The 19,187-nt window shown below is 36.4% G+C and overlaps 2 protein-coding genes across 3 annotated transcripts in view; one reads left to right on the top strand and one right to left on the bottom strand.

Moving 5' to 3' along the window:
* Nucleotides 1–10,189, bottom strand: part of LOC139145939 (RING-type E3 ubiquitin-protein ligase PPIL2-like) — a 33,623-nt gene extending 23,434 nt beyond the window's left edge. The window contains exons 1-11 of one of the 2 annotated variants that reach the window (XM_070717393.1): nt 10,039–10,189; nt 8,707–8,756; nt 8,094–8,148; nt 7,592–7,706; nt 7,002–7,053; nt 6,341–6,432; nt 4,686–4,851; nt 3,662–3,762; nt 1,811–1,855; nt 1,483–1,558; nt 850–956 (exon numbers count right to left, since the gene is read on the bottom strand). In XM_070717393.1, coding sequence (XP_070573494.1) covers nt 850–956; nt 1,483–1,558; nt 1,811–1,855; nt 3,662–3,762; nt 4,686–4,851; nt 6,341–6,432; nt 7,002–7,053; nt 7,592–7,706; nt 8,094–8,148; nt 8,707–8,756; nt 10,039–10,070 — 891 coding nt within the window. In that variant the 5' untranslated portion in view covers nt 10,071–10,189. Of the gene's footprint in view, nt 1–849; nt 957–1,482; nt 1,559–1,810; nt 1,856–3,661; nt 3,763–4,685; nt 4,852–6,340; nt 6,433–7,001; nt 7,054–7,591; nt 7,707–8,093; nt 8,149–8,706; nt 8,757–9,720; nt 9,904–10,038 lie in introns of those variants that run through there. The other variant, XM_070717394.1, reaches the window with a different exon arrangement.
* Nucleotides 10,190–10,601: 412 nt separating this feature from the next.
* Nucleotides 10,602–18,270, top strand: LOC139145936 (uncharacterized). Its single transcript, XM_070717388.1, has 3 exons — nt 10,602–10,887; nt 12,365–13,346; nt 16,085–18,270. Exons 1-3 carry the CDS (start codon nt 10,687–10,689, stop codon nt 16,204–16,206), a joined length of 1,305 nt encoding a protein of 434 aa, XP_070573489.1. The 5' UTR covers nt 10,602–10,686; the 3' UTR covers nt 16,207–18,270.
* The last annotated feature ends 917 nt before the right edge of the window (nt 18,271–19,187 follow it).

Raw genomic sequence — 19,187 nt, 5'->3', positions numbered from 1 at the left:
CCCAAAATACAAAATTGCAGATTTCATCCTAATTTGAATATATCTAATTTTAACATAAACCCTAGGAACCTGTACACTAGGTATCAAAGCTACCAGATCAGAAGTTTTGGGAGAAACATGTTTTGACCAAAAAGGCAAAAATTGCCCCCAAAATAATAAAAAATTGCCAGTTTCAACATATCTTCAATACATTATATTGAGATTAATCTTAGATACCTGTATACCAAATATCAAAGCTATCAAATCAGTAGTTTTTGGATAAAAATTTTTTTTATCAAAAATTGGGAAAATTGCCCCAAAATTACAAATATGACAATATCAATACAATTTGTAAAAGCGTGACTGAGGTCATCCTGAGGAACATGAATATTAAGTTTCATAGCAATCAGACAAGTGATTTCAGAGAACAAGATTTTTTGACTAAAAACGGAAAAAAATCCCCTAAAAATACAAACATGCAAATTTCATCCCAATTTTTGCACACATAATTTAGAATACCTAAAGAAATCTGCATACCAAGTTTCAACCAAATCTGACCAATGCTTACTGAGTTTTAGCAATTTGCAGGATTTTTCCTTTTTTTCCCCCTCATTTGCATATATTTGGCACTGACATGTTAATTTGAACAAATTCACATCTCCACCCCTAGGTGCACCTGTACACCAAAAACTAAGACAGTAGGTGCTACGGTTTAGGAGTTTTTGATGTGGACGGACATACATACATACATACATACAGACGACATTTTTCCACCTTATACGAATACCTCCCATTTGCATATATACATATGCAGATATGGGAGCTAATAAAATACAATATACAATGGTGAGAACTCCTCATATCACTTACCATGTCACAGTGCAGTTCAACATTCAAATTTCCTTTATTGGTGATAATCCTGACATAACCTTTAGATTTGACAAGTGCATATCTGACAATATCTTCATCAATGACAGCTGTGAACAAAAACAGCAAAATTAGCAACTATCAATTCTTTCAATGATAGTCCAGAACTACTACTTGGGTTTTTTTCATTAATGTCAACTATTACATGGTGAAAAGCACTAATATCTTGTGATTGTAAATTACATGGAAATGTGTCATGGTTTAGCTGAGAACAACATTGGAAAAACTGATTGATTGAGTTGGCATGGTTGAACAAAAGTTTACAATGAAAAGAAATTATATCATGGAACAACTCTGCACAACAACTAACTAGCAGAGTTACAACTGTGACATAATGACAGGAATGGAAAATCTTGTCAAATTAGACATGTTATTCCATAGCGATGTGACATCCTACATCTGTGCTATATGGTGATATGATTCCTTTGCTATAGCAGTACAGCAGAGTCATAGTCAAAATTCAGGAAAACTGGTACTGATTGTCTCACCGTTCATCTCTCTAACTGATATTTACATATCATTGTTTGCAAGAAATGACACCAGTTAGGGTATTTCCTGTGAGGGCGCTCTACTTACCAGCTTCATGTTCTGTGACTGGCACTGCAGCAGTTGATGTAAAACTGGCAGCTACTGCACCCGTACTATAGTGAGCCTAGACAACGTAAATGAAAGGGGGTGTGAAAATTCCATGATAGAATTCCACTCTGAGGCTAAACAGACAATGGGTATATTATTGGTCTGTCTGACCAACCATGCAGCAAAACATGTCCTGTATACATCTGAGATTTTCTAATTGATCTGACATTTAAATCTTAATAAGAAACTTGAGAAAAACGTCTCTTCCTACAAGAGGTGTGACAGATTATGCCAAAATACTGAAATTTCAAAAGTGGACCATACTTACGGCATTTGTTTTGTCAGCTTTCTTTGCATCTCCTGCCTTTTCTTCCTGTAACCATGGCAACAAATACATGAAAAGTTAATTTGAGCACAGTACTTTACGGTTGTGGCATTCTACACTACTGCATTGAAGAGAACAACACGCAAAGTGGTATCGGTACTTTCATGACATGTGACACAGTGTTCCCTCTAAGGTTTTGAGAGAGTGCACAACTTGAGATACGCCTGATTGCCTCACAGCTTGGTCCGTTCATGTATATGCTAATTTATTGAGGTATGTCACAACATACAATGAACGTTGGTGGCAACTGCGCCGCCAACAGGCACTAAACTTGAAACGTGAAAGTAAAATCTACGCTGAGATCACACATTTCGCCCTGAGTGTAATTGTCGTTTCTAAAACTAATACCGATTGAAATGACTTAGACTAAAGTTGCGCAAAACATGAAATTTCACTGCGAGAGCAGTCGAAGACACTGCGCAATTAGCGCGCAAGTAAGCCTTAGCGGGAACACTGATGTGACATGTGACCAGCTGTAGACTGCATATTAATACAAGTTTGGATTTGACACCTTTCTCTCACACAGTTTTACTCTTTTTTAGTTGTAAAATTGCAGAGAAAAACTTCTCAACTGCAGTTTGCTGCAATTAAAAATCTTAAACATTGAATGGATATTGGGCTTTTGAACAAAACGGTAATTTTGTGACAGGTAGATACACAATGATTATGAATATTTATCCCTTGTTTACAATGAAACTTATGTCCCCAACAATTTTTAATTGAGTTATAAAGGTATTCCTTGCGTATCATTTACACAAACACTGTGCATTATATTACCATGCCCTGCCCGTCGCATTTTGATTGGTCGAGCTGAACCACGTGACTGACCACAAATACACAGTAATGGTTTGTTTGCATGCCCGTGAATATGAATAATAAGATTAACAACTCAAAGTATCGTAACTTTACACCTCAAACGTAAATCATAATCAATCACAAAATAAAATGGAGCACTTGTAGGTCAAGTTGAGATACTTTTTTCTGAAAACATCTCCGGATTTGCCAATTTTTTACAGCGCGCGTGACAGTGCGTCGCGTATTGCTCAGTTTCTGGGGCCAAGTTGTCGTTCGCTCCTGTAATTTCGGAAATTTTGACGGTTTTCTTTGGTTTGCTGATAATATAATGGAAATAACAGACTCCGCTCTGACCATTAACGTTTATTTGTGGGCGCGGGCTCGAGGAAAGCCAAATTAACGGGCTCGGCAAGCCTCGCCCGTTAATTTTTGGCTTTCCTCTTGCCCTTGCCCACATATAAACGTTAATGGTCAGCGCGTCGCCCGTTATTTCTATAGTATGAGTTGCTGGTGGTGGTAAAAGTGACTTGGATTATTACAGGTATTATAGCGTATAAGAGACTTTCAAGGAATTACTGCACTAGCAGAGTTGCAGTAAAATAAAATTTCAGTGGTCAGACTGCGCAATACCAGTGTTTTTTCAAACATCATATTGAATAAAATACAATGTCTATATGGTGTTTTATGTGCTTATACCAGTAATTTCAGCATGTCCTTTCTGTGTCTTTTCTGCGAAAGAGCTAGCATCATCCTAGAGAACTATGATTTGACTTGGCTTTCAGCAAACACAGCACACAATGAATCCCGGATGTGTATCTTTGATCATCTTTCATTGGTGCTTGAGACAAAGATTTTCAGTTTTTAGTTAGACCTTGGACAGCAACGCATAATTTCACTTTAGTTCAAATTTTGTTTTTCAGCCAGCACAGATGTACACATGTATATGGGCAAAGGGTTATATTTGCCATATTAATGTACTACTAAATTGACTTGCTTTACCTTGGGTTTGTAATCTCTATAAAGCTCTTCTAAGATATCTCTGGTTTCTGCTGAAGTTGTCTTCAAATGATATGATGGGTCCTCTCTTGCTTTTTTCTCTTCTAAAAATAACAACAACAATAACATCATTAAATTGAAATACAGTGATTTACCTAGGACCTGTGGAAAGCAATGAAATGGAAACTTGAAAAGGACTAGATCATGCATTAAACAACAAATGATGAATAGTGTTAGATTATTAGAGATTATAAATGTTCATAAAATACACCCAATAATTTAGGACTTTACTGTAGAAAACTTGATCATTTCAAATTTACACAGGCAAGGTGACCTTGTTCAGAATCAGTGACCTTGTTCAGACCACAGTCCCTCCACACACCGGTTGGGAAATGCCTTGGTCCCTATTGTTACGATGCGCTGTATGGTTTGATAAGATGTCTGTGTTTGTAATTGTAGGGCTTCATTTTGGTTTAAATACAATCAAACCCCCACACCAAAATAAACACCACATTTCATGTGATACCTGTTTTAAAAGTTTATTATCAGGCGACTGGTAAGGTGAGAAAACGCCGTTTACTACATTGGAATGCAGGCGAGCTACAGTAACTGCCATTTTGTTTTACGGAAATCAAAACAACAAAACCAAATGACCGATAACCTAATGGATTGTTCATTTTTTTGAAATAGTTGACGCAGGCTTCACATATTTGAGTACAATATCAGTGGTTCTGGGTAACAAATGTTCGAAAGAAAAACACGACAGAAAATGGGTATGAAATGCCCATACAATTCCTAGTCCAGTACTTCACACGTTAAAACAATAGATGATTCCCAACCAGTGTGTGGAGGGACTGTGTTCAGACTGACAAAATTTATAAGTTCCAAAAGTTTTCTGATACAGCAATACATCCTTGATAGTGGATCACATGAAAACTGAAAACTTGACTCCACTGTGTACAGCTACACTGACTGTTATTTTCATGTGGTCTTACCAGATGACTTGTACAAATATAAGAGATCTTACCTTCATCATCTGCTTTCAGACTGTTTTTTACATGATGAAATTCAGCAATATTAAATTTGTCCAAGTTGTGTGGATCTTGTAATGTGATGATATCTTTTCTGCTGAATGGTTCATCAGTCAACAGATCCATCATGTGTTTTGGTTTAATGTTCAGGGTTTCCACTGCCTGCCAATGGTGAAAGCAAAACACAGTCACAATAGAATTATACCCACCATGGTATGTGGGGATATTGTCATTTGCACAAAGTTGAAATTGTTACAGGTAAGATGACAGTGTTAATGTGATAAAAATATTAGGAAAGCAACTGAATTATGTTGGCAACGTATGAAATATAGTCAATGAATGTTTTAACAGGCATCATGGTGGCATGTACAATACACATTTCATGTAATGATGTGCATGCAAGTTTTTTCTTTTATTTTTATCTGTAGCCAGACTTCAAACTTTATGGGCTGAGTCTGCTCTACTTTCACTTCTTGACAGAAAAATAGTCCCTTTGATAACTTATACGCAGATAATGATTTGTGTATCCTTGCATCTATCACGGTATCTGCAAGCTTTACATAGCAGCCAAATTTTGAGACTGGCCACTTTAATACAGTCCCAATGCAATTTACATCCAAAATGGCTGTGACATAGCAGATACATGGACAACACAACCATTGGTTTGGTTCTGAGTATCTTTTACTTTAGTAGTTTAAACCTTTCCTATGCGAGTACAAAGACTGCAACAAGTGGTTGGTTGCATTCCAGAATATCAATCTGAAGTTACTGTTTTTGTCAAAACGTTTTGAAATACTAGGCTGTCATTTAAAGTCACTGAGATGACAAGAAACAAGAAAGAGTAAAGTAACACAATTCATACCCTATACAGTGACATTTTGAGTAATAGATTGAAGGAGTACGACTAATTACTGCAAATAGAATGTTCTGGGCTTAGCTAAAGTCTTACTTACTCTTCGAAACAAAGATATCAAAGTTTAAAGCCAATTCTTATCTGTCCACACAGAAAAATTCATTTTAGCTCAAGGTTTGCATCTCCTGGCTGGTCATGATACAAGAAACATTGACTGCAATGCACTGCATCCCTGCCATGTCACTAGCCATCCCTTTGCTTGAGATGGTATAACCTAACAATCAAGATAGTGGAAGCACACTACATTGCAGTTGATGCTGGCAGAATCCAGGTCAGCTGAGAGATGCAAGTCATAAGCTGAAATGAATTTCCCTATGTGAAGAATTTAAAATTGATATCTTTGTTCAAAAGAGTAAAATTGAATTCAGATATATCTTGGGCAGTTTCTAGGCAGTAATTAGGAGGACCTGATTATGTATGCCGAAAGAAAATTGTTGATTGAAAAGTTAAGAGACATTTGAAAAGTCAGGTTCTTCTAAGACTGTCAATCAAATGGTTGGCTTCTGAAAAGCTGGTTTAGCATTGAGCTGGGCAATGTGTCAAGTTTGAAGGATTAATACAACTGCCCTGCCAGAACTAAGTATCATCATAATCATCATTATCATTATCATTTATATTGTTATTCTTATACTTTTTTTACAGAAGATAGTTTGAGTTCAATTTGTAATTTCCATCAGAATCCTCTGAGAAAGTGGAAAAAGTACACTTTCTGTACATGTATATGAAAACAGAGCTTACCTCATTTGTATACACATTGCCAGTTGGTTTGATGGCAACAATATGTGAATTCTTTGTGAAGACTTTGTAGGTAACCGGACAGTGGAACTTTCCTATGGACATGAAGTATAAATGTACACACGTATAAATAAACCATCTTTACATGAAAATGTGACAAAATTACTGTTGCCATTATATTTGTCAAGTCTTTTAATACTACCTGCACTTGAAAAACCACTAACATTTGTCAGAATTTTGAAAAGTGTTGAAAGAATGGTTGACAAAATATATATTCAGCCTTGCTTTTATAAAGAACAGGTGATGAAAAATATTGACATAATTTCTGGTACCTATTAGTATATACTGGTATATGCCAATGAGTTTATGACTGCTCTGCCGAACTGTAAACTTCTGCATTCAGTGCAGCAAGACTTAATCTGACACTCAAGCTGCAAGATGTCTTTTTAATATCATGATTGATTTTGATCATTTTGATAAGAAGAATGCTAAAAACTGCCAATTGTCCCTGCCTCTCTAACCAAACATTGATTTTCTCCTACCAATCTAAAACTGATTATCATTACAGAAAATATATCATGACAGAAAATACCGTATTGATAATCTGTATTTGGCGTTTGGTAAATATACTGAAACCACAAGAAAACAATTCTGAGTTTCTCACCGTCTGCATTTTTATGGAAATGAAGCTTTATCAATCCCTTGGCTTCCATCGGCTGAAAGAAAATAGTTTGTACAGGATAAACTACAACTAGTAGAACTACTATCACTTGGTAAGAAGAAAAAATGTATGGAAAAACAATGTAAAGATAAATGCACTTATAATTTCATTCTTTCCAAATGCTGAAGCATGGAAGGTTTGTAATTTGATTTTTTCTGTTACAGGACAATGATGTCAAATGAATGTATGGAAAGTGTTATCTTTGATATGATTTCACTGAAAATAGTCATAATTTTGAAAACTGAAAAACCCTGTCACAGTATAAAATGTAAAATATGTAGTGAAACATCAACGATATGAAAATTATCAGAATGAAATGGTTGATGTAGGAACCAATTTTCCTTCACTGTTTAATGTTACCTATTGTAAAAAGTATCCCAGTGTCATAATGACTGTGTGATCCTTTGAAATAAATCCGTGGATGATTTCAAGAGTCACATTTCTCATAGAAAACGGAAGGTTGTCATGAAATTTAGTTGTGAAGGGTCTGGGTATCAAAGTAGTATATGCCTGAATATGTTTGGAAATCTCACCTCTCCAGTGATAGGATTACTTCCATATTTCTTCAGGTATGGTATGATGTTTGTCAGATCATAGACAGTACCATCTGGTGTACAGTAGGGGTGTTCAAATGGTTGAAGTGAAAGACTGCAAATACAAAGATCATTCTACTTAGTCGGTGACAGAGAAATAACATATGTTTTAACATGTAAAGGGTTACACCATATTTTGCCTCCTATACATCTTATTTAGAATGGGACCACATTACAGATCCCATCATTCATACACAAACAGTGTCTGCAATTTTCTATTTTACATTCCCTGCTTATCACAGGGGCTTGCAGTAAAAAGCAATCACTAGTGCTATATCTATATGTACCATCGCATCAACTATTGAAAATTAGCTAAAGGACATCAGATTGATATTACATCATTTAAGAACTGAATTTGATGATTCCAAAGCAAAAAGTATCATGCTGATATCAGTTGCAATCACAGTTTCTGTAAATTGTACAAGTACTAAATTAGGCATACCTGCAATGATCAAATGGTAATCTTCTGAATGCTGCTTTCTCACCAATATCAGATCCTGGAGGGGAAAAAGGAGGAAAATTGAGTCCTACTTGGCAAAGCTATTTTTGTAATGCTCTCACCATTGAGAGAACCCTTGGTATTGGCTAAAAATATCTTTACTTGAGTTGTAATTTTTTGGTCAAATTGAAATTACCGGTGATTACATACAATTACTTTTTTTGTGATAATTTTGAGAACTAGAGATTTCATATATTGTGTCAAACATTATGCGACCATGCTAATAATGAAGCATTGACACTGGGTATAATATATTTGCTATGATGAGACATGACAGTGGTAGTATTGATTCTTGATACACAGCTTATTTAATTGCATCATTGTGAGTTTAACCTATTGTTTTTTTACAGTAAAGATGGACACAGGAAACGGAGGTGACTTATTTATCTCTTCACTGTTGCGGTTGTACCAAAAGGAACTTGATAATGATTTTCAAATGACAGACTGAAATCTTCTATTCTGTAAATTATTTCTTCTCCCATAAATTGTAAGATTTGTCACGTCCCTTTTGTAAATTATTAGAGAAAAATGACAACTATTTCAATCTTTCATTTACCTGCTTGCTTTCCTCCATATTGTGTAGTCCATTCAGTGTACGTGATGTACCTGGTAAAATAAAGACGTTTATGACAAAGTGAATAGCAAAAATGTTATAAAGGCCTAAGGTGTTAGCATTAGCAATTCTGCAAATTCCAGTAGCATAACCAGGAATCGATGGACAAAAGCTCATCAAAGGGTAATTTGTAAGTGGTAGGGAAGTAGACCAGACACCTTCTCCACTGCTGCAGGTCCGTGGCCAATACCTTTCCCTGACGCATGTGGATGGAGGGGGAAGAGGGCCCACCTCCGGGAGGGCGATGGTCCTATGGAGTATGGCTATGGAACTGCAGCAATCCTCTTCGCTGCAACCTCCATGATCGGGGCTTGCCCCTTCCCCTATACTTATGAACTTTATTGATGGTGTGGCATATTTTTAATGAATAAATTTGATTTCAAAATACCATATCTCGTTACAGCACAGGTGATGGGGAGCATATATGCCACGATTTAGCACAGTAGTACACTGTACCGCTACTCAGTGTAGCCCTGCGTACCGTGCTGTGTGTTTCGGGCGTTACACGGCCGGGCCGTGTAACGCCCGAAACACACAGCACGGTACGCAGGGCTCCTACTCAGTGTAGCAGACAAGGTAATGGTCGTTTCGGCACCAAGTCGTTTCGGCCCAAGTCGTTTCGGCCTCGCAATTTCCGGCCCAAAGTCATTTCGGCACCGCAACCCAAGACGTTTCGGCATCCCTGTTTCGATTTGTTTTCAAACTATTTAGTAATTGACTGACCAGTCATATTCGTAAGCGTGACCTTTGCGTTCTGACCAGTACTTTTCTGTGCATTTGTGTGACATTTGCCGTGCTGTTTTGGCACCGCTTTCAAACATTTGCCGTGTCGGCGGCTATTGCTATCGATAAACTTGTGTCACAGATTTAAAAACGATATGAAGTTTTTTTCTTACGGTCTCTTACTATGTTCTCACGAAGTGAAGCATGATGTACATGAATGTTATTTGACACTACTTTTTTAGTGCTTTGATTTGCAACATTCCATTACGCTCCAGCACTAGTTCCCTCAGATAGCCCTGAGCAGTGCCGAAACGTCTTGGGTCGCGGTGCCGTGCCGAAACGACTTGGGGCCTGAAATCGGGAGGCCGAAACGTCTTGGGCCGAAACGACTTGGTGCCGAAACGTCTAGAAACCGCATACAACACACACTCTGTAGCGTAGTGGTACGATGAGAGTGAATGTAAACTTGTGTACTATGTAGTGAAGTTATAATGACTGAGTTCCAGTTCGATAAGAGACAAATTTCACGTTCATCATATACTCATTACTTACATTTTATCCTTTTGGTGTTGACGTTTCCCCATGTTGATCGGTCGTTCCTGATATAGTGCAACTGATCAAGTTAAATTTTGTAAACAGACGTACAGTAGGACGTTTTCCGGTTTACTGATTACAGGAAGTCCCAAAGGTTACACAACCTTACATGCAGGGATACACGGCATGCAAAAATTGTATGCGACCACCAATTTAAAAGCTATTACCGTCAAAAGACACTGGTTTATACAACATAAGTTGCTTTTATATGGAAAAGAGACAGGCAAATTCGAGTTGCTCGCCCAATGACGAAATATTCCTGAATTTCCTACTGTTTAATCTGACATGCCCAGAAATTTAGTGGAACGTTCCAAATGAAATTTGTTCTACGAATTCATGCACACGATGTTACAACTTAAAATCCGTTTTCCAATTCCAAAACTGTGTACTTGTCAAAAATTAAGCTTTCTTTGATACTAAAAGTATTACTTCATTATTTTATTTTGATTTTTGTAGGACGCCAAGAAATTATTTCTTCGAATAAACTAACTAAGTATATTTGATATTGTCAGTACAATATACCTTTTGGGAAGTTCAGCTAGCTCAATGCGACAAGTGGTGTGTAGATAGTATGTACGTGTCCCCCTTACGTGTAACAGTAGCAGAATGTCACTCCGGTATAATATTATCTTGTCAACTGTCGTTATTGTAGTTTTGTTAGACTCTGGTATTTATAGTAAACCACTCGATTCATTAGATAAGCTAAAGGCTTCCCTTGACGACAAAAATGGACGACTGTGGACACTCTTCAAATCGAGGAAAAAAATCAGCGGTATCGAAACAGCAGGAGCGGGTCAAGCTTTGAAGGTGGGTCAAAGTTTGGTGGGGACAAGTACTTGTTTACATCTTATTTGTCACCTTTCTTTCGTATTGCCGTTCTGTTGAAACAGAGAAACAGAGACCGGTTTAATATGAACTCTCTGTTGGAAATATTCCAGTAGCTTGTATACAAGCCGTTCGCTCTTTAAATCATTTGTGAGTGTGTTAACGATTAAAGATTGTTGAATTGTTTTACTATTGTTCATTTGTTGTGTAACTGAACTTTGTCCGATAAAGCACAAATCATCGCTATATATCTAGTTTGTACAGAGTGTATCAACACGACATGCACCATAGAGGTCAAAATACGATATCTCTTTTAACTCCATCCATGGCAACACAAATCTCACAATAAAGAATCATACGTAATCTATTGCATGATGATGAAAATGACGATGATTGTAATACTCAGTGTATCTACGTTTCTTCAAACATGTTGGTCCAACAGTGCATTGTGTCTGTCATTTATATGTAAATATTATTTTATACCTATCCTATGAATAATGAAATATATATACAGTTTTCTGTTTTCCTGTGCATCTGAAACATCACGGAAATGGCTTGCCAACTAATATTATGGACTATGTCATCAAATTTCGTAAGAATCAGTATTCCTGTACATGTATATGGTTGTGTATTTCATTACTCATGCAAACTACACGACAACTTATTTTCTTTTTTTGAGATCATTTGCATTTCAGAATACCTATTCTCATAATATTTCTCAGAGTCTAACAAAACGTGCAAGGTCAAGAAAAATCATTGTTAATTCAAATCATGTTTATCTGTGTGAAGTACCTTTTTAGGAAGATTAGCTGGTACCGTAAATTTTCTTCTAGAGTTATTTTCCGAGCAGACTGCATTGTATTTATAGAAAAAAGTAATGTAAGTTGCCTGAAGAAATGTTTCCGTGCTGACTTACCTGTGTAACAGACATTTCCTGATCATAGGGAAAAAAAGGTTATATGCATTGCACAAAGGAGTAGAGTCCCATTCTTCAAATTATAGATTTAAAACGGAATGCTCAAATATTCAGTTCCTTTGTGATTGAAACAGAAAGTGGATGTCTGGACTGTTAACATGGTAAAATAGCCTCACATTTCCCCATCACTTAGCTCTTCTACGTTAACATTTAGTCCTCCAGGCATCATACGTATTGTCTTCTGAAAGTTTGCCATATGCCATATCTGTAAATGTCATCAACCAATTCTGAATGGGTGCAAATTACTTATTTGTTCTGTTGAACAATAACTTTTTCATCTTTAGGCCAGTTTTTATCACAAAGATTAACTATTTCTTGCACATATTTATTGATCATAGAGATATTTGACTTGTTGCTTCGTAAATTAGTTTGTGAGAATCCTAAATTTTTTAAGCCAAAAATGCATTTACCTGGTGTTATTTTTGAGTATTTAAGTGATGTAATTTGATGTGATTTCTACCGCATAATTTCATTTCTTTTAAGATGGCACAACTGGAGCATAAGATGAGCCATCCAAAGGCACTGAAATTGGAAAGGTTTAGACGGTCACAGAATGACATGGACCATACGTTTGATTCTGAGAAACAGAGAACATACAGAGAAACTACTGGCACTGGAATCTCAGAGTCACCAGCAAAAGCTGAAATAGCAAAGCAGCCAATGGTACATGGAATTCAGCCCACTGCTGCAAAGGTGGTACCAAGTCAAGGTCATGCATCGGCCAACCCTGTACAACTACCAGATAAGGATAACCCAACAATCAAGCCTATCACTGTAGTGGAGAAAGTTCCAACAGAAAAATATGTGCAGGAAAATAACCAAGGAGAAGGACCTCTTCCGGATGACCTTGACCAAGGCCATAATCCAGTTAACAATGACCTTGGTCAAGTGATTCCCAAAAAGACAGTCAAACCAACTGAAATAGTGCACCCAGCTGTGAAGATGACAACTCAGAAAGTTGAGTCAAAAACATTGAATCGGGAAAATACAAATCAAGATGAGCAATCCAATTTGAAAACAACTGTTATAGAAAAGCCTGCAGTAAAACCAACAAGTACGATTGCAGTGCCAGATGAGGGGAACAATGGATTAAAACCAGAACAGCCTAATCATGTATCAGAGCCAAGTATTGATAAAACAACCAAAGCTCATAGGACAATTCAACCAACTGTGAAAATTCCAAGTGAAGGTATCACAGTGTCAAAGAATACACCTGCTACAAAAAGAAATGAAAAATCTAGTGACAGTGGGAAAACAACTGTCAAACCATGTGAAGGCAATGAATGTATACAAGTACACATGCCAATTGGAACAAATAAGGATGCTTTGTGGGCTCTTGGAAGCCTTACTTTTCTGTTGTTGCTGTTGACTGGAGCTGTATTGTATACAGGACTCTGGAAGAAAAGACACGGTAAACTAAAAAGATGGCACAAACATGACAGGAGAGACTCTCTTAGCGTTGCAGGTATGTCATAGCATCTCACCCTAAGCATTATAATTTTGCATTCATGATAGCCATAGTGTTCAGGTATATCACAATATTGCAGATACACGTATAGCATCATAATGGTGCATATTGTATGTCATTACAATTACATGTAAAGTGTTTCAGGTGGAGCATCATAATGCAGGCGTTATGAATGTCACAATGTTGCAGATATAGTATGTCTGTGTAATGTTGCAGGTATGACATGTTACACTTACAGGAAGTATGTGATCATATCAGTGTGATAGAAAGAAACATATCCACAAGTGTTCATCATTTGGTGTTTTGGTGTTTGAGAGCAACAAAGTTGTTCATGCTTTCCAAAGACTTTCATCACAGCTATATAGTAGTGTCTTTCAGACAGATGAAGATTAGTATAAGTCTGAAATCACATGTGTCCTTCACATTGATTGATTTTTGCTCCCATAGCCATATGTATATATGGCAATGGAAGCTATTCTTATAGGCTAGGGAAATGTCTGTATGTATGTATGTCTGTATGTCTGTATGTCTGTATGTCTGTCCGTCAACATCAAAAACTCCAAAACCGCTGTACATTTCATCTTGATATTTGGTGTGTACATGGATGATGAGCTGTAGATGAGATTTTGTTCAAATGAAGTTGTCATTGCCAAAAATATGCAAATGAAGTGAAAAAATGTAAAAACAGTCAAAATTGAAAATCTCAATAACCACTGAGCAGATTACATGAAAAATTAGCATGTAAGTACTTTGGGCTGACCTGAAATGATTGTGCTTTTTTTGATTTTTTTGATATTGTTGAAAATATGCAAATTAGTGCCAAAAAAGGCGTTTTGGTAAAAAATCTTCTTCTTCATAACCGCTGGTCAGACAGCTTTGATATTTAGTATACAGGTCCCTAGGGATAACCCAAGTTGGATTTGTTCAAATTGTGATGAAACATGCAAATCTGTATTTTTAAGGAATTTTTTTGTCATTTTTGGTCAAAAATTTATTTCATCAAAACCGCTTGTCTGACAGCTTTGATATTTGATATACAGGGCCCTGGGGATAACCCAACTTGGATTTGTTCAAATTGTGATGAAATAAGCAAATTTGTATTTTTAAGGAATTTTTTTGTCATTTTTGGTCAAAAATTTATTTCATCAAAACCGCTCGTGACAGCTTTGATATTTGGTATACAGGTCCCTAGGGATAACCCAACTTGGATTTGTTCAAATTGTGATGAAATAAGCAAATCTGTATTTTTAAGGAATTTTTTTGTCATTTTTGGTCAAAAATTTATTTCATCAAAACCGCTCGTCTGACAGCTTTGATATTTGGTATACAGGTTCCTACAGATAAACTAAATATGATATACAGAATATATGATGAAATCTGCAATTTTGTATTTTTGGTGCAATTTTTGCCATTTTGGTCAAAAAATGTGTTTCTCAAAAACTACTTGTCTGATGCCTTTGATAATTGGTATACAGGTTCCTGGGGGTTCTCTTAGTGTGATATAGTGAAATTTGATGAAATCTTCAATTTTTGTATTTTTGGGTCATTTTTGCCATTTTTGGTCAAAATATTTGTTTCTCAAAAGTTACTCATGTGATAGCTTTGATATTGGTATACATTTTTATACATAATTATGATGAAATCATCAATTTTGTATTTTTGCAGCTAATTTTGCCATTTTAGGTCAGGCCATCCTGAAATGAGCTATCAAAGATCTCAACCTTCTTCATCAATACATATGTCACAAAAAGTTGCTCTCTACATAACACAGCAGAGCAGACCATTGGGTCGCTTGTTAGCTCCCATAGCCATATGTATATATGTTTACAAGTTTACATTTTATTGAAAATCTCAATAGCCACTGAGCAGATTAGATGAAAAATTAGCATGTAAGTACTTTGGGCTGACCTGAAATGATTGTGCACGTCTTGGATCAGTATCTTGGACTTGCTATTTTTCATGAATTTTTTTGTAATTTTCTCCCATTTTTGGTCAAAAAATCTTCTTCTCTGAAACCACAGTCTGATTGATTTGAAACTTGGTATGGAAGTGCATAGGAGTGACCTTTCCCAAGGCAAATCATGGTGAAATTTGCATATTTGCATTTTTGGGCTATTTTTTTCATTTTTGATCAAAAATTTTTTTTCTCTGAAACCACACGTCCGATTGAGTTGAAACTTAGTGTAGAGGTTTTTACGGGTGACGTCAGTAAGATTTGATCAAATTCTGGTGAAATTTGCATAATTTTATTTTATTGGGGGAATTGTTTCTATTTGTGATAAAAAAATCTTTTAGTTGATTCTAGCTTGTTTTGATAACTATATGCGAGCGACCAGTGACATTGTCACTATTTTTTGATATGCTTGTGGTATCATTGTTGCATATAAGTTATGCAACAGCATTTAATGTACATAATTTTTGAGCAAGGCAGATAGATTGAAGTAACTGGTTGTTACCATAGATACAGTGTGCCTGTGATGTACATTTCTGCTACCCTGCCCCCTAGGTCAATTATGAAGTCTGTTATTTGGATGTAAACATGCAAACTGCAAACCATGTTAGTGACAGAGATGCATGTAACCAATATATTCCCTACCAAACCAATATATTCCCTACCATACCAATATGATATTCTCTATCAAGCCAATATAGTTATAATAGATTGAAAATAAATGTTTTCTCCAATGTCTTTTTCTCGGTCTCAATGCTTTTACATAAACTTTATTCATCAACAGCTCTCCTGAAGAAATCTTCCAAGTCTGCTGGCAATGGCTACCATCAAAATGGTTCAAGAAGTGAAGCTACGAATCTGTCAAGAATTGGAGAAGAAGACACTACCGATGATGAATTTATGTGAATATTGTGTCAAGATAGGATGAGAGAGCCAATAATAATTGTCAGTGATCAACAATGCATGATTGTCACTGTAAATGACTAGGGGAAGGATAGACAAGGGGAAGGATACAGTTGTTTTGTATAAATATCAATCATGAATGTTTGTGGGATTTGCCTTGAGGAAAAGATATAATTAGACTTTTGGTGGTACAGGAATATTTTGGGTGCCGATAGAATAAATTTGGGAAGCAGAACAGAAAGTTGTTCATATCTTTGTCAAGCAACCAATCTCAAAAGGCTACAAAATATGAAAGGCAGTATTTTGAAAAGATGGCGTTTAAACCTGACAGCATTTGATGTGGATTATGGTTTGATAACAATACAGCCATCTTCACCTATATTGCTGCATTCATGTCAATTTTACACAGATGGTGACACACTGGTATGACATCTTTGATCCATTGATGTCCAGGATAATTTTATACCTCTGTCCAAGAAAAATAAAGTCAATTTACCAGTATGTCATTCACATTTCTTCTTAAATATCAAGGCTAACTAACATTAGGTGAAAATATTCTAAGAATCAGTGTGCTAAATATTCCTCCTGAACCACAATAAAGCAATGCTGCATAATTGCCAGTACAAAATCTTAAAATTTAATTGTATTTTTGAAATTAAATCTTTTCATATTAATTTATTTTTATACAGAAAGTAATAATTATGCAACTTTTCACAAGATTGAAAATCTTTAAAAAAGTTTAGTCTGGTGAGAATGTCTTGAAGTACTGATAGTTTGCTGAACCTATCACTCTGAACATTTTACTACCATTAGAGACTTATTTCAAGCATTCTTTGAATTGGAATGACTATATTGTGTATATGTATGGTCAATTATTATTCGTTGGTACTTTCATAAACCTTGTCTTCTTTGTGAAACCTTTAGTTTTCAGTTGTTAGCTTGCACAAGTAAGTAAATGAAATGTTCATGTGAAAAGAAATGTTTACAAGATAATAAGTTTATGTTGAATTGTAGGTCAGTTGAGAATTACTTGACAAGTCTGGAAAAGTAGTGAATTGAAGATCTCAGAGATTAGATATATTGTTCTATTTCACGTATTGTAATTTTGTGCGTAATTTTCTTCCTGAGAAGTAAACTCATGCTCTATAAACTTCAGTTTCAATACGATCTACACGGCACCAACATCTCTTATTAGCACCAACAACAAACTTGATTTCATGGACCAGTGGATGGAAAACGATGCTTTTAAGAAGAAAATTGTTCTCTTTCAGACCAATGTAAACAGGTAGCAGGTATATGTGGCAAATACCAGGTTGTTTGTACCATGTACTTGCATTTACCTTTGCTCACTTTTGTTTGTTGAAATAATTGTTGATATACTGTACTGCTAGTTTGTGTAAGCCCTGCAAAGTGAAAGATTTGATTTGCATCAAATTTTTCATCTTGACCTACCCATAGAAAATGTTTTAACTGTTTTTAGGGAGCCATTCATTTTACTTTGATAGGGTACAAAATAACATTTTATTGTCTACAATAAGTGTGATCTTGGTCAGTTGAAAGAGTATTCAAGCAGCTTGTTCTGTGTTCAAACATGATAATTAATTACCTATGTATTATTTATTGTCATTTTGTGTCATCATTCACTTTTCTAGACACTGCAGCAGTATTTCATGTTGTAACACAGACGTAAATTTGATGTGGAAAGGGCTTTGAGTCTTTCATTCCACAGTACTGCACGTATCAGCAATGTTGGCACATTTATGCAGACAGATACTATCCTTGCTGAGGTTAGACAATACAGGTTAATTGCTTAGGAACACGACCATAACTTGTCTTGTAACTGCATACAAAAACCTCTAGGGTATTGTTGGTAAAACAATCGGGAACTCCACTAATGTTTACTACTACAAGCTGCCAAATCATGTACTGGCCAAGCATTGGTATGGTAAAACAAATTTCCATACATCAGCCATTGCAAACTGAAGGTGTGGCTTGTGTATAAGTTAAGGGTAACAGTTTACAAGTTAACTTTGAAATAATATTGGACTCCATTACTCCTATTTACTACTGTATACCGTTTTATTTTTGCGAACGATTTATTTTTGCGATATTCGCGATTGCAAAAATCGCGAACTTTTGACGTCGCAGACATAACATGCTCACTGCTCCAATGTACCACACTGCCGGATTGATTAAAATTAATAACCAACTCCGGGGGTATCGCCTCCCTTTCTACTACGTCAGCAATACGATGTAGAAAATCGTCCTTAATTTCAGTGAAATTCTCGGGTAGTTTTCTTGCCGCACGCGTACCTTTCCTCCTCACATACCCCACTCTCTTGAGAAACGATTCAGCCCGTGTGCGAGAAAGTTCAATGTGGCCCCCATTTTCGCTCAGTAGTGCTCGGTTGCGTTTCATCACAATGCCCTTCGCACCAGCAAGCAGTATGGCTCGGTTGACGATACCGCCGGAATCACGCACGCCAGTGACGTAGGCCTTGACACGCTCATCGAGGTCACCAAGTAGAAGGGGCCTCCCACGCTTACAATGAGGCAGACAGGTTACGGGCTCTGATCTCGATGATCTCTTTTCTTTGAGATAGGAAACTTTGAACGATCGCACCGTACTCTCGTTGATTTTTCGACCAAGTTTTACTGCAAAATGACGTACTGCTTTCATGTTGCCATTTTCGACAGCAAACTTCCCAATCTCAGCTCGGAGCTCGGCGTCATAATGTGAATACTGACCTCGCTTTTGTTTCAACCCATTCGTATTCAGTTCAGCTAACACGATGCGAGCGATGTTATCACCTCGGGAATGCAGTGGAAAGTGAAATACTAGTATTCTTGTCAAAACCTCGGCTTATATGCCATTTTTTTGTTTGATCCCCAGAAATTTACATCGAGAACAAAAGATTTACATTCAGAACTAAAGCTTTTATTTTCATGACGATGACAAGGCTAATCGGTGATCACAACGTGTC

Source organism: Ptychodera flava, chromosome 12 (genome assembly GCF_041260155.1).
Source record: "Ptychodera flava strain L36383 chromosome 12, AS_Pfla_20210202, whole genome shotgun sequence".
In the NCBI taxonomy this organism is placed as follows: Eukaryota; Metazoa; Hemichordata; class Enteropneusta; family Ptychoderidae; genus Ptychodera; species Ptychodera flava.
This window is presented reverse-complemented; position numbering and strand designations above follow the sequence as displayed.